The 20,152-nt window shown below is 52.9% G+C and overlaps 1 protein-coding gene across 17 annotated transcripts in view; it reads left to right on the plus strand.

Annotated features, from left to right (window-relative positions):
* The window catches only part of LOC308469303 (uncharacterized protein), an 80,049-nt gene that overhangs the window by 21,747 nt on the left and 38,150 nt on the right, over positions 1-20,152 (plus strand). For 15 of the 17 annotated variants that reach the window (XR_013982081.1, XR_013982082.1, XR_013982083.1 and 12 more), the window contains one exon: positions 166-239. The exons of 1 other annotated variant lie outside the window; for it this stretch is intronic. Coding sequence is in view for 1 of the 16 variants with exons in the window: in XM_080991523.1 (XP_080847649.1) it covers positions 166-787 (622 nt within the window). In the remaining 15 variants the exon portion in view is untranslated. Of the gene's footprint in view, positions 1-165; positions 1,003-20,152 lie in introns of those variants that run through there. One more of the 17 variants, XM_080991523.1, reaches the window with a different exon arrangement.

Consider the following 20,152-nt stretch of genomic DNA (forward strand, 5'->3'; position numbering starts at 1 on the left):
TAAATAGTTGTACCAAGAATTGAACTGCCCTCCCAGGTAGACCTGAGAAGGCAGAACCCAATACTTAAAACACACACGCGCGTTAGCTCATTTTCCAGACCCTGCTGAGATTGGCACTTTTGCCCTTTTCCTGACATTCCCCTCCTTTCTCCCCTCTTTGTGCAGAACTGCCTCTCACCTGCCGTTCCTGGGCGTCCTGACTGTTCTCTTCTATCAGTGCATTTTCATGAAGAATCACAGTAAGTCCACTTCCTTTGCTCAACCAGAGTCCACACAGACCAGGTCCCTGTTTTGTAGCTGGAACAGGCTGCTGCTTCCACATGGGTGGGTTGGAAGCAGGAGGCGAGATTCCCTCCCAAGCCCCCCAGAGGGACAATTGGAGCAGAACACCACAAGAGCCCCTGGCAGTTGGGTCAAGCCCAAGGTGGCTCAGTTAGACCTGTGGTCTGTTCTCCCAGGAGCTCACAAGCAGCATGACAGAAGTCCCAGTACAGCGCCCCCCAGGAAGAGGTCTTTTTCAAAGGCATTTGCTGCCTTTGGTTTGTGTGGGTGGGGGGAGGATGAAGGGACTTGGACTGAAGCACAAGGAGGGTTCTTAAAGGACAGCCCACAGAAAGGGATTCCCTCCTCTGTGGATAGCCTGCTTGCTCCTAAGGTCATCAGCTGCAGCAGAAACATCCTTTGGCTCCTGCCAGCAATAACTGCCTCCCATGCTCAGGCATCTCACACAAATATGCCACCTTTACATACTTCAGAGTCTAGGGTGCAGAAACCAATTGGGAGGTGACTTAAATGCATACACTATTTTCCTGGGATGGTTCCAGATTTACAAAAGCCGTTCCGGTTTCTCATTTGATACTGGAATATCCTGCTTCTTCAGAGAAATTCTGGAGGGAATGTTGATAGGTCCCTATTATCATTGGAGAGATGTTGGAGGGAATGGAGGGAGGCTTCCCCTGGGCCTTTTTTCTGGCCGGAACCCACCGGAACTCATTTCCGGACCCTTTCAGAGAACGAGGGAGGTTTCATGCTGCGTCCCAGCACCTCTTTTTTCTAGAAGAATACCACTGGGTGTCTCTTTTTTCATCAGAGAAGGTAAGTGGAAGGTAAGTGAATGCAACCAAACACTGGTGAGGGCTCATCATTGAGCTGACCTGGTGGTAGTGAAGGCTGCATTGAAGGCATGCTTTGCTGCCTCCATTGAGTCCCCACAGCTGTCTTACAATAGCCCAAACCCCGAGTTTAAGCAAAATTGACCGGAATCATAAGACCTGGTATGACCCATCATAGGGCTTAATTGGTAGAACTTTCCAGATAATGAGCACTTGCCTCTCCCATCACCCGACTTTCATTAGTCTTAACCTTGAAGCCCTAAGACCTTTGCTCAGCTTCAGTATTCAAGAATCCCAGCAGTTTCTTATACAGACTTAACAAATCAGGCCCAAAAGATCTATTTCCCCACACTGTGGGAGGCCAAACTTTGGCGTCCCCAAATGGATCTTCTCAGTTACGCACCTTCTCAATTTTGCGCCCCCTCAACTTGGCACCCTGTGCAGGGGATCTGCCCAACACCACCCTAAATCTGGTGCTGAGAAGGGGTGCACTTTGCTGTCCCCCCACCAGTAAGCCAAACATCTTAGGTCAAAGTGTTTAGTACGCCAACTCCTTTCATTGGTTTTGTGCTGGTCCCGTGGGTTACCCGAGAGGCAAGGTCCAAGTCCGGTCCATGGTCAAAGGTGCAACAAGGAGGCAGTCCGTAGAAGGTGAAGCTGGGTGCAGGGCAGGGAGTCAGGTGAAGTCAGGGACAGGCATGCAAGCAGGGAGCCAGGGCGGGTCAGGAGCTCAGGCAGGAAAGCAGGACAGGGTTCAGGCAGGAACTAGCAACCAACAATGTTGCTTATGCAACTTAGGACTGGGGCTGGCCAGCTTTTATCTGCCCCGAGCCATAGGGTGGCCCCGATCCTCTGGTGACTCGCCTCTCCTGGCCTGGAGGCGAGCACTCCTCCTGCGGGAACTTAGTTCCCTCTGCCTCTCTGCCCTGAGCCTCTGCAGCTCATGAGAGGCTGGAGGGTTACTGGACCCAGAGGCAACCTCCTCTTCCCCTGACGGGGCTGGGAGAGGAGCACCTGCAGGCCATGGGTCCTCCATCACCTCAGGAGCCAGAGCAGACTCAGCTGGTGCCTGCACCTGAGGATCCAGCACAGGTGAGGACCCTTCAGGCTCATGCCCCAGCCTCATGCTTCTGGAGGCAGGGAATCCTGTGCAGGCTGGGATCCCACAGGTTCAGCATCCGAGTCTGAATCCCAGGCCATCACAGTTTTTCAGGGCAAGGAACAGAAAGGGGAGTGAGCGTGTTCTGGCTGTTCTCAAAGCGAGGGAATACCACTGCCTCTCTGTGGTGTGTAGCCAGGGTAGCTGACCTAACGCATTCAGATGCCCATTTCCCAATGTGGGAAAGCCTGTGAGGAGTTTCCTCTGCTGTCTAAGGAGACGCTTCTGCCCTGAGGAAGAATTTCCGCCATCTGAGAGATTAGTATTACGGAGAGGAAGTGGCGTGGGCAGTCAGGTGGGCTGGGCAGCGTCAGGGGCCAAGGCTGGTGGAATTTCCTGGTCCCTCCCCCAAGCAAGGTTTGGGTGAGGCAGAGCCACTGCCTCATGGCAAAATGGGATGGGGCCTGGGACACACCCAGACTCCCCTGCTAGGCTGCCCACTGCCAGCCCAGCGGCGCTGCCTGGCTGCCAGGAGGGCCAAGGGGCGGGAGTACAGCTGGGAGCAGCTGCCACCCAGTGCACCCTCTTTCCTGCCCTGCCTGGGCTACAGTCAGGGAGCGCTGGCTGGACAGGGCACCCGTCGGAGGGTATCGGCAGCTGATTTTGCACCCCCCCACACACACCTGTGCCCCTGTGCGCACCACCTCACCACCCCCTAGCTACTGCCCTGCTCCCCATATGAACAGACCTGGACCCAGCAATCATCAACTGAGGCATGAGCCTCTTCCACAAAAGGACTGGAGGGTAGCAACATGTCCGTGGGCCTTTTTTATGGTAGCTGCACAATTGTGGGTGCTCTCCCCATGGCTCCAATGGGAGCTTACAGAAGAGACAGAGACAATGACGACTTCAAAAAAGACTGGGAATCTTTTATGCTATACTATATGTGAAGGAAGGACGCGGGTGGCACTGTGGGTTAAACCACAGAGCCTAGGACTTGCCGATCAGAAGGTCGGCGGTTCGAATCCCCGCGACGGGGTGAGCTCCCGTTGCTTGGTCCCTGCTCCTGCCAACCTAGCAGTTCAAAAGCACGTCAAAGTGCAAGTAGATAAATAGGTACCGCTCCGGCGGGAAGGTAAATGGCATTTCTGTGTGCTGCTCTGGTTTGCCAGAAGCGGCTTAGTCATGCTGGCCCCATGACCCAGAAGCTGTATGCCAGCTCCCTCGGCCAATAAAGTGAGATGAGTGCCGCAACCCCAGAGTTGGCCATGACTGGACCTAATGGTCAGGGGTCCCCTTACCTTTATATGTGAAGAAATATTGTAAAGAAACAGACTCACTAGCAGGATTTGAGCAATCACAACTAAAAAAAAAAAAAGAAGATAAAGAATAAGGTTTTAAAATATTTAATAAGGACAAGGACTTTTAATGCAATGACATAAAATGTTAAAAAGAAGGTGATTAGATTAAAGACTATAGAGTTAGGATAAAGATTGTAAGCAGCAGTATTGTATTTATCAAAAACAGAAAGGGGATGTTGAGGGAAGTCGGGGTGGGGGTGGATGGGGGAATGGGGATCTCAGAATTTGTTTGTGTATGATTTATGTTGAATACAAAATTTATAAATCCACAGGAATCAGATGTGGTACTACAGAAACCTGTTAAAAGGACAAGAAACTACAAGAAGGAAACACCTGCCGAGAAAGACTTGTGGTTTCAGTTGTCTCTCTACTAATGTACAGAGAACAGGAAACAAGTGAAGCAAATCCTACTCTAAATACAGGATGGCAAATATGATCTAACAGACATTACTGAAACCTGGTGGAATGAGACTCATGACTGGAATGTAGAAATTGAGGGGTAAGACCTGTACAGAAGCAATAGACCAAGCAGGAAGAGAGGAGGAGTTGCACTATATGTAAAGGATGTGTATACTTGTGAAGAAATCCATGACCTGAAGCCTGGAAGGTGTATTGAGAGTATATGGATGAAAACTGGAGGAGAGAAAACAGTGACTTTCCTGTGGATGTCTGCAAGAGACCACCAAGCCAAACTGGAGGCGTGGGTGATGCCTTCCTACAGCAGATCACCAAAGATTCTAAAAGGAGATACAGTGGTACCTTGGGTTACAGATGCTTCAGGCTACAGACACTTCAGGTTACAGACTCCACTAACCCAGAAATAGTACCTCGGGTTTAGAACTTTACTTCAGGATGAGAACAGAAATCGTGCGGCGGTGGTGCGGCGGCAGCGGGAGGCCCCATTAGCTGAAGAATGGTTTCAGGTTAAGAATGAACCTCTGGAACGAATTAAGTTCTTACCCCAAGGTACCACTGTATACAGTATAGTAGCCATGGGAGACTTCAACTAGAGCCTCACTGACAATTTCATTTCCCAGAAGCTGAAAGCAGCAGCAGCAAGGGAATCGTCTCTCTTGGACCTGGTCCTCACCAACACAGAGGAACTGATTGATGAGTTGGAAGCACCAAGAGACCTGGGAGGAAGCGATTGTGTGCTCCTGGGTTTCAAGGGAAAGCAGAGTGTAGTTGGGCATGCCCTCTAGACTTCAAGAAGGCTGATTTCAAAAAGTTTAAGGAACTACAGGGTGAGATTACGCAGTCAGAAATATTCAAAAAAGGGGAGTTTAAAATGGATGGGCATTCTTTAATGGCACAAATTTTGCTGGCACAAAGGCAGACTTTTCCAACAGGAAAGAAAGGTGGGAGGCTATAAAAAAAAATCAACAATAACTCAGGTGTGACTGCATAAGGAACTAACAGAAGAACTGAGATGTTAGAAGGGCACGTCTGAGAAATGGAAAAAAGAGGAAAGCCATCAGTTTCAGGGAGATTTGCAGACGGGCCAAAGCTCTGAATGAGGTCTGGCAAGCAAGACAGGCTAAAAAAAAAAAAGAGTGGGTTTATTGTTCCATATTTGAAGCAAGAGGAAGAACAAGCAAGCAGTAGGTCTCCCATCTGGAGAAGATGGAGAAATGCTATTGGGGGACAGAGAAAAGGCAGAACTGCTCAACACCTACTTTGACTTCAACCAAAAAGAAAGCAGAAAGCAGAAAGCAGAGTGTCATCAGATATACACTGGACTTTAAGAAGGCTGATTTCAAAAAGCTGAAGGAACTATTGGATGAGATTTAATGGTCAGAAATACTCGAAGAGAAGGGTGTCCAAGGTGGATGGAAGTCTCTTAAAGGTAAAATGTTGAAGGCACAAATGCAGGCAATTGCAGGCAGAATGAAAAGTGGCAGGCCTCCAGAGAAACCCATGTGGCTGCATAGGGAAGGAGAAGAAGAAGTTTGGATTTGATATCCCACTTTATCACTGCCTTAAGGAGTCTCAAAGTGGCTAACATTCTCCTTTCCCTTCCCCACAACAAACACTCTGTGAGGTGAGTGAGGCTGAGAGACTTCAGAGAAGTGTGACTAGCCCAAGGTCACCCAGCAGCTGCATGTGGAGGAGCGGAGACGCGAACCCGGTTCACCAGATTACGAGTCCACTGCTCTTAACCACTACACCACTAAACCATACTGTAAGAAGGTTACAGATGAGCTGAGATGTAAGAAGGGCATAAATGAGAAATGGAAGAAAGGGGAAATCGTGAAGGAAGAGGATACACGAGTAGCAACAGTTGCAGGGAGAAGGTCAGGCGTTCCAAAGCTCAGAGAGAGTTCATACTTGCAAGAAATGAAAAAAATAAAGCTTTCTTTGCCTATGTTCAAAGTAAGAGGAAGAACAAACAAGTAGAAGCTCATCTGCATGGAGAAGATGGAAAAAGCTGTTGGGTGACAGAAAGAAGACAGAACTATTCAACACCTACTTTGCCTCTGTCTTCACCCAAAAGGGAAGCAGTGCCCAACCCAGGAATAACAGATTAACTATGTAAATGCCATTTGCGAGGGCATTTTGAGGAGACCAGGACATATGAACAGCAAGGCAGCTCCTGCAATGCCCTGCAATGCCTGTGCCATAATGGTCTTCTTTCCTGAGAATGTGTCACACTACACTGCAGTAAGTGCAAGCTGGTTGCCTTGCTGGAAGAGAAGGTCCAGCAAGTTGAAGCCCGACTACTGAACAAGACGAGGAATATCTCGTTAGAAAAGAGTGAAGCCTCCTGCAACAGCAACTGAAGTGGAGTGCCCCAAGGGAGAAAGAAGATTACCCATTGCAGGAAACGAACCGCTGGAAGGAGGAGACGCACAAAAGGACAGTTTGGAGCTGTGGTGTGTCACTGAGCTGGCAGAGTTTGCAGAAGAATTGCTGGCACTGGCCAGAAGAGGAGGAGGCGTTTGGTGGTAATAGGTGACTCCCTACTGAGAGGGACAGAGGCAGCAGTTGGTGAAGGTAACAGGGTGTCCCAGGGGGTATGCTGTCTTCCAGCTGCAAGGATTCACAATGTGACAGAGAAGTGGCCAAGTATTATAGAGACCACTGACCACAATCCCTTCTATCTGAATCATCAGGGCACAAACAATACTGCCAGGCATGGCTTCCAACATACAGCAAGGGACTATCAGACACTGCACAGGAAGCTGAAGGGTCTTGGAGAACAGAGAATTTGTTTCATCACTTTCCTGTTGAAGGGTTGTGGCCCAGGAAGAGAGTGGGAAATACTGGAAATAAAGCACTGGATGCACAGGTGGAGATGTCTGAAGAGGTTTTGCTTCCTGGACCATAGTCTCTGCTTCCTTGAGGAAGAGATGGATTGCACCTCACAGCCATTGACAAAAAGGTCTTAGCAAAGAGGCTCAGTAACCTGATCAGCAGAGCTTTAAACTAAATCCTGAGGATGAGGGATACAACACTACAGACAAGAGGGGGGCACCTGGTACTGGGGATAAGAGCTTCACTCATGCACAGGAATCAGATGTGGTACTACAGAAACCTGTTAAAAGGACAAGAAATTTCAAGAAGCAAACACCTGGAGAGAATGACATGTGGTTTCAGTTGTCTCTCTACTAATGTGCAGAGAAAAGGAAACAAGTGAAGCAAATACTACTCTAAATAGAGGATAGCAAATATGATCTAACAGACATTACTGAAACCTGGTGGAATGAGACTCATGACTGGAATGTAGAAATGGAGGGGTAAAACCTGTACAGAAGCAATAGACCAAGCAGGAAGAGAGGAGGAGTAGCACTATGTGTGAAGAAATCCATGACCTGAAGCCTGGAAGGCGTATTGAGAGTATTTGGATGAAAACTGGAGGAGAGAGGGGAAAAACTGACTTTCCTGTGGGTGTCTGCTAAGGACCACCAAGCCAAACTTAACACCTGGGTGATGCCTTCCTACAGCAGATTACCAAAGATTATAAAAGGAGATATAGAGTAGCCATGGGTGACTTCAACTACCCCTATATCTGTTGGAATTCAAACTCTTCCAAGAATGTAAAGTCCAACAGTGAGTGATGGTGGGCTATTATTCCCATGAGTTGCTTGCACCAGGAGAAAAGGAATAGCTCTTCCCATGAGAGGAGGAGGTTGCTCCCCCTATTAAGGAAGGGTGCTCTTCCCTCCATGAGAGGAGAAAAGGCTGCTCTTCCCATGAGAGGATGAGGCTGCTCGTCTCGGAAGAGAAGGAGGCAGCTCTCCCCGTGAGTGAAGGTGGGCTGTTATTCCCCTGAGTTGCTTGCACCAGGAGAAAAGGAATAGCTCTTCCCATGAGAGGAGGAGGTTGCTCCCCCTATTAAGGAAGGGTGCTCTTCCCTCCATGAGAGGAGAAAAGGCTGCTCTTCCCATGAGAGGATGAGGCTGCTCGTCTCGGAAGAGAAGGAGGCAGCTCTCCCCGTGAGTGAAGGTGGGCTGTTATTCCCCTGAGTTGCTAGCACCAGGAGAAAAGGAATAGCTCTTCCCATGAGAGGAGGAGGTTGCTCCCCCTATAAAGGAAGGGGGCTCTTCCCTCCATGAGAGGAGAAAAGGCTGCTCTTCCCGTGAGTGGATGAGGCTGCTCGACTCGGTTGAGAAGGAGGCAGCTCTCCCCGTGAGTGAAGGTGGGCTGTTATTCCCATGAGTTGCCAGCACCAGGAGAAAAGGAATAGCTCTTCCCATGAGAGGAGGAAGTTGCTCCCCCTATTAAGGAAGGGTGCTCTTCCCTCCATGGGAGGAGTAAAGGCTGCTCTTCCCGTGAGTGGATGAGGCTGCTCGTCTCGGAAGAGAAGGAGGCAGCTCTCCCCGTGAGTGAAGGTGGGCTGTTATTCCCATGAGTTGCTAGCACCAGGAGAAAAGGAATAGCTCTTCCCATGAGAGGAGGAGGTTGCTCCCCCTATTAAGGAAGGGGGCTCTTCCCTCCATGAGAGGAGAAAAGGCTGCTCTTCCCATGAGAGGATGAGGCTGCTCGACTCGGTTGAGAAGGAGGCAGCTCTCCCCGTGAGTGAAGGTGGGCTGTTATTCCCATGAGTTGCTTGCACCAGGAGAAAAGGAATAGCTCTTCCCATGAGAGGAGGAGGTTGCTCCCCCTATTAAGGAAGGGTGCTCTTCCCTCCATGAGAGGAGAAAAGGCTGCTCTTCCCATGAGAGGATGAGGCTGCTCGTCTCGGAAGAGAAGGAGGCAGCTCTCCCCGTGAGTGAAGGTGGGCTGTTATTCCCCTGAGTTGCTTGCACCAGGAGAAAAGGAATAGCTCTTCCCATGAGAGGAGGAGGTTGCTCCCCCTATTAAGGAAGGGTGCTCTTCCCTCCATGAGAGGAGAAAAGGCTGCTCTTCCCGTGAGAGGATGAGGCTGCTCGACTCGGTTGAGAAGGAGGCAGCTCTCCCCGTGAGTGAAGGTGGGCTGTTATTCCCCTGAGTTGCTTGCACCAGGAGAAAAGGAATAGCTCTTCCCATGAGAGGAGGAGGTTGCTCCCCCTATTAAGGAAGGGTGCTCTTCCCTCCATGAGAGGAGAAAAGGCTGCTCTTCCCATGAGAGGATGAGGCTGCTCGTCTCGGAAGAGAAGGAGGCAGCTCTCCCCGTGAGTGAAGGTGGGCTGTTATTCCCCTGAGTTGCTTGCACCAGGAGAAAAGGAATAGCTCTTCCCATGAGAGGAGGAGGTTGCTCCCCCTATTAAGGAAGGGGGCTCTTCCCTCCATGAGAGGAGAAAAGGCTGCTCTTCCCATGAGAGGATGAGGCTGCTCGTCTCGGAAGAGAAGGAGGCAGCTCTCCCCGTGAGTGAAGGTGGGCTGTTATTCCCCTGAGTTGCTTGCACCAGGAGAAAAGGAATAGCTCTTCCCATGAGAGGAGGAGGTTGCTCCCCCTATTAAGGAAGGGTGCTCTTCCCTCCATGAGAGGAGAAAAGGCTGCTCTTCCCGTGAGAGGATGAGGCTGCTCGACTCGGTTGAGAAGGAGGCAGCTCTCCCCGTGAGTGAAGGTGGGCTGTTATTCCCCTGAGTTGCTAGCACCAGGAGAAAAGGAATAGCTCTTCCCATGAGAGGAGGAGGTTGCTCCCCCTATTAAGGAAGGGTGCTCTTCCCTCCATGAGAGGAGAAAAGGCTGCTCTTCCCATGAGAGGATGAGGCTGCTCGTCTCGGAAGAGAAGGAGGCAGCTCTCCCCGTGAGTGAAGGTGGGCTGTTATTCCCATGAGTTGCTTGCACCAGGAGAAAAGGAATAGCTCTTCCCATGAGAGGAGGAGGTTGCTCCCCCTATTAAGGAAGGGTGCTCTTCCCTCCATGAGAGGAGAAAAGGCTGCTCTTCCCGTGAGAGGATGAGGCTGCTCGACTCGGTTGAGAAGGAGGCAGCTCTCCCCGTGAGTGAAGGTGGGCTGTTATTCCCCTGAGTTGCTTGCACCAGGAGAAAAGGAATAGCACTTCCCATGAGAGGAGGAGGTTGCTCCCCCTATTAAGGAAGGGTGCTCTTCCCTCCATGAGAGGAGAAAAGGCTGCTCTTCCCATGAGAGGATGAGGCTGCTCGTCTCAGTTGAGAAGGAGGCAGCTCTCCCCGTGAGTGAAGGTGGGCTGTTATTCCCATGAGTTGCCAGCACCAGGAGAAAAGGAATAGCTCTTCCCATGAGAGGAGGAAGTTGCTCCCCCTATTAAGGAAGGGTGCTCTTCCCTCCATGGGAGGAGTAAAGGCTGCTCTTCCTGTGAGTGGATGAGGCTGCTCGTCTCGGAAGAGAAGGAGGCAGCTCTCCCCGTGAGTGAAGGTGGGCTGTTATTCCCCTGAGTTGCTTGCACCAGGAGAAAAGGAATAGCTCTTCCCATGAGAGGAGGAGGTTGCTCCCCCTATTAAGGAAGGGGGCTCTTCCCTCCATGAGAGGAGAAAAGGCTGCCCTTCCCGTGAGTGGATGAGGCTGCTCTCCTTCCCATGAGTTGATTGCACCAGAAGAAATGGAATACCGTATTTTTCGCTCCATAAGACGCAGCAGACCATAAGGCGCACCTAGTTTGGGGAGGAGGAAAACAAGAAAAAATTATTCTGAATCCCAGAAGCCAGAACTGCAAGAGGGATCTGGCTTCTGGGATACCGTGTGGCTTTTCTGGCTTCTCTGATAACCGCACCAAGCCCCTTCAGGGCAGCGAGATGAAGGCTCCCCCTGCCTGAAGAGGCTGCGCACGGCTAAGGCAGAAGCCAGGACAGGCACATCGCTGAAGGGGCACTGCGCACTTCCCCCTTGGGAATTGTGCAGCTCCTCTTCAGCAAAGCTGGAGAAGTAACAGGAGTCCCTTCTGTTCCTCTTCCGGCTTCGCATGACCGGTGCGTCATTGAAGGGGAGCTGCGCAGTTCTCTTTTTGTGCAGCGCCTCTCCTTCATAGGAGAGGCGCTGCGCAGAGAGGGAAAACTGTGCAGTGCCCCTTTAGTAAAGCTGGAGAAGGAACAGAAGGAGACCCTTCTGTTCCTCCCCCAGCTTCCAGAACCTGCGAAGCCGGAGGAGAAACAGGAGGAGTCTCTTCTGTTCCTCCTCCGGCTTCGCATGATAGGTGCATCGCTGAAGGGGTGCTGCGCATTTCTCTCTCTCTGCGCAGCGCCCCTACAGCGAAGCTGGAGAAGGAACAGAATGAGACCCTTCTGTTCCTCCTCCGGCATCGCATGACAGGTGCGTCGCTGAAGGGGCACCGCGCAGTTCTTTCTCTCTGGGCAGGGCCTCTCCTTCACAGGAGAGACGCTGCGCAGAGAGGGAGAACGACGCAGCGCCCCTTCAGCGAAGCTGGAGAAGGAATACAAGGAGACCCTTCTGTTCCTCCTCCGGCTTCCAGGACAGGTGCGTCGCCGCTAAGCCGGAGGAGGAACATAAGGAGTCCATTCTGTTCCTAATCTGGCTTTGCAGAACAGGCGCTGCACAGAGAGGTGGGAGCTGTGCAGCACCCCTTCAGCGAAGCAGGAGGAGAGACAGAAGGGGTTCCTCCTCCTGCTTCGCTGAAGGGGCGCTGCGCAGCTCTACCTCTCTGCTCAGCACCATTTGTTCCGTAAGACGCACTCACATTTCCCCTTATTTTTTAGGAGGAAAAAAGTGCCTCTTATGGAGCGGAAAATACGGTAGCTCTTCCCATGAGAGGAGGAGGTTGCTGTCCCTATTAAGGAAGGGAGCTCTTGCCTCCATGAGAGGAGAAAAGGCTGCTCTTCCTGTTAGAGAATAAGGCTGCTCAACTCAGAAGAGAAAGAGGCAGCTCTCCCCGTGAGTGAAGGTGGGCTGTTATTCCCATGAGTTGCTTGCACCAGGAGAAAAGGAATAGCTCTTCCCATGAGAGGAGGAGGTTGCTCCCCCTATTAAGGAAGGGGGCTCTTCCCTCCATGAGAGGAGAAAAGGCTGCTCTTCCCGTGAGAGGATGAGGCTGCTCGACCCGGTTGAGAAGGAGGCAGCTCTCCCCGTGAGTGAAGGTGGGCTGTTATTCCCCTGAGTTGCTAGCACCAGGAGAAAAGGAATAGCTCTTCCCATGAGAGGAGGAGGTTGCTCCCCCTATTAAGGAAGGGTGCTCTTCCCTCCATGAGAGGAGAAAAGGCTGCTCTTCCCATGAGAGGATGAGGCTGCTCGTCTCGGAAGAGAAGGAGGCAGCTCTCCCCGTGAGTGAAGGTGGGCTGTTATTCCCATGAGTTGCTTGCACCAGGAGAAAAGGAATAGCTCTTCCCATGAGAGGAGGAGGTTGCTCCCCCTATTAAGGAAGGGTGCTCTTCCCTCCATGAGAGGAGAAAAGGCTGCTCTTCCCATGAGAGGATGAGGCTGCTCGACTCGGTTGAGAAGGAGGCAGCTCTCCCCGTGAGTGAAGGTGGGCTGTTATTCCCATGAGTTGCCAGCACCAGGAGAAAAGGAATAGCTCTTCCCATGAGAGGAGGAGGTTGCTCCCCCTATTAAGGAAGGGGGCTCTTCCCTCCATGAGAGGAGAAAAGGCTGCTCTTCCCATGAGAGGATGAGGCTGCTCGACTCGGTTGAGAAGGAGGCAGCTCTCCCCGTGAGTGAAGGTGGGCTGTTATTCCCCTGAGTTGCTTGCACCAGGAGAAAAGGAATAGCTCTTCCCATGAGAGGAGGAGGTTGCTCCCCCTATTAAGGAAGGGGGCTCTTCCCTCCATGAGAGGAGAAAAGGCTGCTCTTCCCGTGAGAGGATGAGGCTGCTCGACTCGGTTGAGAAGGAGGCAGCTCTCCCCGTGAGTGAAGGTGGGCTGTTATTCCCATGAGTTGCTTGCACCAGGAGAAAAGGAATAGCTCTTCCCATGAGAGGAGGAGGTTGCTCCCCCTATGAAGGAAGGGTGCTCTTCCCTCCATGAGAGGAGAAAAGGCTGCTCTTCCCGTGAGAGGATGAGGCTGCTCTCATTCCCATGAGTTGATTGCACCAGAAGAAAAGGAATACCGTATTTTTCGCTCCATAAGACGCAGCAGACCATAAGGCGCACCTAGTTTGGGGAGGAGGAAAACAAGAAAAAATTATTCTGAATCCCAAAAGCCAGAACTGCAAGAGGGATCTGGCTTCTGGGATACCGTGTGGCTTTTCTGGCTTCTCTGATAACCGCACCAAGCCCCTTCAGGGCAGCGAGATGAAGGCTCCCCCTGCCTGAAGAGGCTGCGCACGGCTAAGGCAGAAGCCAGGACAGGCACGTCGCTGAAGGGGCACTGCGCACTTCCCCCTTGGGAAACTGTGCAGCTCCTCTTCAGCAAAGCTGGAGAAGCAACAGGAGTCCCTTCTGTTCCTCTTCCGGCTTCGCATGACCGGTGCATCATTGAAGGGGAGCTGCGCAGTTCTCTTTTTGTGCAGCGCCTCTCCTTCATAGGAGAGGCGCTGCGCAGAGAGGGAAAACTGTGCAGTGCCCCTTTAGTAAAGCTGGAGAAGGAACAGAAGGAGACCCTTCTGTTCCTCCTCCAGCTTCCAGAACCTGCGAAGCCAGAGGAGAAACAGGAGGAGTCTCTTCTGTTCCTCCTCCGGCTTCGCATGATAGGCGCATCGCTGAAGGGGTGCTGCGCATTTCTCTCTCTCTGCGCAGCGCCCCTACAGCGAAGCTGGAGAAGGAACAGAATGAGACCCTTCTGTTCCTCCTCCGGCATCGCATGACAGGTGCGTCGCTGAAGGGGCACCGCGCAGTTCTTTCTCTCTGGGCAGGGCCTCTCCTTCACAGGAGAGACGCTGCGCAGAGAGGGAGAACGACGCAGCGCCCCTTCAGCGAAGCTGGAGAAGGAATACAAGGAGACCCTTCTGTTCCTCCTCCGGCTTCCAGGACAGGTGCGTCGCCGCTAAGCCGGAGGAGGAACATAAGGAGTCCCTTCTGTTCCTAATCTGGCTTTGCAGGACAGGCACTGCACAGAGAGGGGGGAGCTGTGCAGCACCCCTTCAGCGAAGCAGGAGGAGGGACAGAAGGGGTTCCTCCTCCTGCTTCGCTGAAGGGGCGCTGCGCAGCTCTACCTCTCTGCTCAGCACCATTCGTTCCGTAAGACGCACTCACATTTCCCCTTATTTTTTAGGAGGAAAAAAGTGCCTCTTATGGAGCGGAAAATACGGTAGCTCTTCCCATGAGAGGAGGAGGTTGCTGTCCCTATTAAGGAAGGGAGCTCTTGCCTCCATGAGAGGAGAAAAGGCTGCTCTTCCTGTTAGAGGATGAGGCTGCTCAACTCAGAAGAGAAAGAGACAGCTCTCCCCGTGAGTGAAGGTGGGCTGTTATTCCCTTGAGTTGCTTGCACCAGGAGAAAAGGAATAGCTCTTCCCATGAGAGGAGGAGGTTGCTCCCCCTATTAAGGAAGGGGGCTCCTCCCTCCATGAGAGGAGAAAAGGCTGCCCTTCCCGTGAGTGGATGAGGCTGCTCGTCTCGGAAGAGAAGGAGGCAGCTCTCCCCGTGAGTGAAGGTGGGCTGTTATTCCCATGAGTTGCTTGTACCAGGAGAAAAGGAATGCCGTATTTTTCACTTCAAAGGACACACCAGACCATAAGGCGCACGTAGTTTTGGGAGGAGGAAAACAAGAAAAAATTATTCTGAATCCCAGAAGCCAGAAGAGCAAGAGGGATCTGGCTTCAGGGATACCGTGTGGCTGTTCTGGCTTCTGGGATGACCGCACCAAGCCTCTTCAGGGCAGCGGGATGAAGGTTCCCCCTGCCCGAAGAGGCTGCGCACAGTTAAGGCAGAAGCCAGGACAGGCACATTGCTGAAGGGGCACTGTGCAGTTCTCCCTCGGAAAACTGTGCAGCTACTCTTCAGCGAAGCTGGAGAAGGAACAGAAGGAGTCCCTGCTGTTCCTTTTCCGGCTTTGCATGACAGGTGTGTCGCTGAAGTGGCGATGCACAGTTTTCTCTCTGTGCAACGCCTCTCCTTCACAGAAGAGGTGCTGCGCAGAGAGGGAGAACTGCGGAGCGCCCCTTCAGCGAAGCTGGAAAAGGAACAGAAGGAGAACCTTCTTTTGCTCCTTCAGCTTCCAGGACGCCGCGAAGCCAGAGGAGGAACAGAAGTAGTCCCTTCTCTTCCTCCTCCGGCTTCACATGACAGGCACGTCCCTGAAGGGGTGCAGCGCAGTTCTCTCTCTCTGGGCAGCGCCTCTCCTTCACAGGAGAGGTGCTGCGCAGAGAGGAAGTACTGCGCAGCGATCCTTCAGCGAAGCTGGATAAGGAACAGAAGGAAAGCCTTCTCTTCCGCCTCCGGCTTCCAGGACAGGGGCGCCGCCGCGAAACCAGATGAGGAACAGAAGGAGTCCCTTCTGTTCCTCCTCCGGCTTCGCAGTACAGGCGCTTAACAGAGAGGGAGAGCTGCGCAGCGCCCCTTCAGCGAAGCTGGAAAAGGAACAGAAGGAGAACCTTCTTTTGCTCCTTCAGCTTCCAGGATGCCGCGAAGCCAGAGGAGGAACAGAAGTAGTCCCTTCTCTTCCTCCTCCGGCTTCACATGACAGGCACGTCCCTGAAGGGGTGCGGCGCAGTTCTCTCTCTCTGGGCAGCGCCTCTCCTTCACAGGAGAGGCGCTGCGCAGAGAGGGAGTACTGCGCAGCGATCCTTCAGCGAAGCTGGATAAGGAACAGAAGGAAAGCCTTCTCTTCCACCTCCGGCTTCCAGGACAGGGGCGCCGCCGCGAAACCAGATGAGGAACAGAAGGAGTCCCTTCTGTTCCTCCTCCGGCTTCGCAGGACAGGTGCTGAACAGAGAGGGAGAGCTGCACAGCGCCCCTTCAGTGAAGCGGGAGGGGGAACAGAAGGTGCTCCGTTCCTCCTCCCGCTTTGCTGAAGGAGCACTGCGCAGCTCTACCTCTCTGCGCAGCGCCATTCGTTCCATAAGACGCACTCACATTTCCCCTTATTTTTAAGGAGGAAAAAAGTGTGTCTTATGGAGCGAAAAATACGGCAGCTCTCCCCGTGAGTGAAGGTGGGATGTTATTCCCTTGAGTTGCTTGCACCAGGAGAAAAGGAATAGCTCTTCCCATGAGAGGAGGAGGTTGCTCCCCCTATTAAGGGGGCTCTTCCCTCCATGAGAGGAGAAAAGGCTGCCCTTCCCGTGAGAGGATGAGGCTGCTCGTCTCGGAAGAGAAGGAGGCAGCTCTCCCCGTGAGTGAAGGTGGGCTGTTATTCCCATGAGTTGCTTGCAACAGGAGATAAGGAATAGCTCTTCCCATGAGAGGAGGAGGTTGCTCCCCCTATTAAGGAAGGGGGCTCTTCCCTCCATGAGAGGAGTAAAGGCTGCTCTTCCCGTGAGAGGATGAGGCTGCTCGACTCGGTTGAGAAGGAGGCAGCTCTCCCCATGAGAGAAGGTGGGCTGTTATTCCCATGAGTTGCTTGCAACAGGAGAAAAGCAATACCGTATTTTTCGCTCCAAAAGAAGCACCAGACCATAAGGCGCACCTAGTTTTGGGAGGAGGAAAACAAGAAAAAATCTGAATCCCAGAAGCCAGAAGAGCAAGAGGGATCTGGCTTCTGGGATACCGTGTGGCTGTTCTGGCTTCTGGGATAACCATGCCAAGCCCCTTCAGGGCAGCAAGATGAAGGCTCCCCCTGCCTGAAGAGGCTGTGCATGGCTAAGGCAGAACCCAGTACAGGCGCCTCGCTGAAGGGGCACTGCGCACTTCTCTCTCTCCGCGCAGCGCCTCTCCTTCACAAGGGAGGCGCTGCGCAGAGACGGAGAACTGCGCAGCTCCCCTTCAGCGAAGCTGGAGAAGGAACAGAAGGAGTCCCTTCTGTTCCTCCTCCAGCTTCGCATAACAGGTGCATCGCTGAAGGGATGCTGTGCAGTTCTCTCTCTCCGCACAGCAGCTCTCCTTCATAGGGGAGGCGCTGCGCAGAGAGGGAGAACTGCGCAGTGCCCCGTCAGTGAAGCCGGAGAAGGAACAGAAGGATACCCTTCTGTTTCTCCTCCGGCTTCCAGTACAGGTGCGTCGCCGCAAAGCCAGATGAGGAACAGAAGGAGTCCCTTCTGTTCCTCCTCCAGCTTTGCAGGACAGGCGCTGCGCAGAGAAGGAGAGCTGCGCAGCGCCCCTTCAGCGAAGCGGAAGGAGGAACAAAAGGAGCTCCGTTCCTCCTCCCACTTCACTTAAGAGTGCTGCACAGCTCTACCTGTCTGCGCAGCGCCATTTGCTCCATAAGATGCCCTTACATTTCCCCTTATTTTTTAGGAGGAAAAAAGTGCCTCTTATGGAGCGAAAAATACGGTGCCTCTTCCCATGAGAGGAGGAGGTTGCTCCCCCTATTAAGGAAGGGTGCTCTTCCCTTCATGGGAGGAGTAAAGGCTGCTCTTCCCGTGAGTGGATGAGGATGCTCATCTCAGAAGAGAAGGAGGCAGCTCTCCCCATGAGTGAAGATGGGCTGTTATTCCCATGAGTTGCTTGCACCAGGAGAAAAGGAATAGCTCTTCCCATGAGAGGAGGAGGTTGCTCCCCCTATTAAGGAAGGGTGCTCTTCCCTCCATGAGAGGAGAAAAGGCTGCTCTTCCCGTGAGTGGATGAGGCTGCTCAACTTGGTTGAGAAGGAGGCAGCTCTCCCCGTGAGTGAAGGTGGGCTGTTATTCCCATGAGTTGCTTGCACCAGGAGAAAAGGAATAGCTCTTCCCATGAGAGGAGGAGGTTGCTCCCCCTATTAAGGAAGGGTGCTCTTCCCTCCATGAGAGGAGAAAAGGCTGCTCTTCCCATGAGAGGATGAGGCTGCTCGTCTCGGAAGAGAAGGAGGCAGCTCTCCCCGTGAGTGAAGGTGAGCTGTTATTCCCCTGAGTTGCTTGCACCAGGAGAAAAGGAATAGCTCTTCCCATGAGAGGAGGAGGTTGCTCCCCCTATTAAGGAATGGGGCTCTTCCGTCCATAAGAGGAGAAAAGGCTGCTCTCCCTGTGAGAGGAAGCTGACCGCCACACAAAGCACCGCCACCTGCCGCACCCCTGCCTCACACCGTGTATCTAGGCCTCAGCTCTGGGCCCCAAGGAACCCAGAATGGCAATGATCAGCAGCTTTTCACTATTCAACCCAGCATCACGAGACTGGGAAACGTACGTCTCCAGTTTCACCTTCCTCCTAGAAGCCAAAAGGGGTCACCAACGACGCCAAGAAGAGGGTGATATTCTTCAGCGTCTGCGGAGACGAGACGTTCGAAATCGCACGGGCTCTCCTTGCACTTGAAGACTTCACTACTGTTCCTTACAAAACAATAATGGAACGGCTGAAGGGGCACTTCTCGCTGCAGCCCTCAGTGGTGGCTTGTCAAAATGCCCCTGGGGAAACCATAACTGGGTATGTGACCTACCTCCGCCAAGCCGTCCGGTTCTGCAACTTCTCAGAATTGGAGAACATGCTTCGTGACCGCCTCATTGTTGGTCTGAAAGATGAGAAGCTGCAACGATGCCTCTACACCAAGAAGGACCGAACGTTCCAGGTCGCTCTGGAGAAGGACTTGGCAACTGAAGCTGCCAAGAGGTTGACACAAGAGGCATGGGCGAACCTGCCGTCCCAACTGAGGGTCCACCACAAAGACCTCACCAACAACTCAGGATCCGACAAGGAGGTGCACTCATGCAGCGCACAGACCACAGCTGCCTCGATGAGAAGGAGGGAAGTGCGCAAGCTGCGGGGAGAGTCACGAGAGGAGAACCTGCCATTTCCGCAATGCAGAGTGTTGGCAGTGTGGAAAATCCGAATACATTGCCCGGGTGTGTCGGGCTTGGCCCACCCGATGCCAGACATCAGATGACCGATCCAAGAGCCCCAGGTCCTGGGGCTCAACGCACCAAGGCAACTCGATGGAGAGCACAGACTGCCAGGTATATCAGTTGCCCCGCCCCAACATAGAAAAAAATTATGTAGTGGTACAGATAGAGGGGGCCCCATGCCGCATGGAGCTTGGCACGGGTTCAACTCTATCCATAATCTCGGCAAGGGCCTTAAGGAAACTGTGCCCTAGTAGGGGTCCCAAACTCAGGCTGGCCCCATTCACTCTCTGGGACTTCCAGAAATGTAAGGTCCCCACAATAGGGGTGGGGACCTTCAGGGTGCAATATCAAGGGTGGACGCTGCAACTGGACTTGCTTGTGATCAAGGGCCCCTACGTTAGCTTACTGGGATTGGCATGGTTTGGACCACTGGGGCTAGCCATCACGGGGGTGAACCGCACTAGCTTACAAGTGGATGTGGATGTCATATGCAAGGCATTTTTGGGGATTTTCGATGACCTGTCAGACTCAAGGCCCGCCGGATCCTGTTCGCCCTGAAACCCCGTATATATGAGGAATTGGACCGGCTCGTGGAGCAAGGAGTGCTGGATCCTGTGCCTAATGCCCCCTGGGAAACCCCGATCGTCACACCCGTCAAGCCTAATGGTTCGGTCCGCATCTGCGCAGACTACAAATGTACCATAAACAAGGCCCTCGCGGCCCACACATACCCAGTGCCTGTGGTCAGCCATGTCCTTGCCACCCTGGCTGGGTCAAATTTTTTTGGCAAGCTGGACTTTGCCCAAGCCTATCAACAGTTGCCAGTGGATGAGGCCACAGCAGAGGTACAGACGATTGTGATGCATAGAGGAGCGTTCAAGGTAAAGCGGCTGCAATTCGGTGTCAGCATGGCACCAGGCATATTCCAGAGTCTAATGGACTCTCTCCTGGCACCCCCTTCTTCCATGATGTATTGATTGCCGGGCCTATGCCAGAGGAGTTTGAGGACTGCCTCTGCACCGTTCTGCACCGTTTCCAGATGGCGGGTCTCAAGGTGAAGCGGGAAAAGTGTCTACTGGGTGTGCCTCAGGTGGACTTTCTGAGATTTATGGTGGATGCAGAAGGGGTCAACATGACTGGGGTCAAGGTACGGGCCATTTGTGATGCCCCAGAGCCCAAGGGCAAGACTCAACTTCAGGCCTTCTTGGGACTATTGAACTTTTACCATGCCTTCCTTCCCCATAAGGCGGCGGTAGCGGAGCCCCTACACAGACTCCTGGACAAGTGGGCTCCTTGGGCACTGCCAGGAGGCCGCAGTCCAGGCAGTCAAGGACTTGCTCGTCTCAAACTCAGTCTTGGCACACTTTGACAAGAGGCTGCCGGTGGTGCTAGCATGTGACGCCTCGCCCTACGGCATCGGCGCTGTCCTGGGACACCAACTCCC

This window comes from Podarcis pityusensis, assembly GCF_964106645.2.
Source record: "Podarcis pityusensis genome assembly, chromosome: 1".
Lineage (NCBI taxonomy): Eukaryota > Metazoa > Chordata > Lepidosauria > Squamata > Lacertidae > Podarcis > Podarcis pityusensis.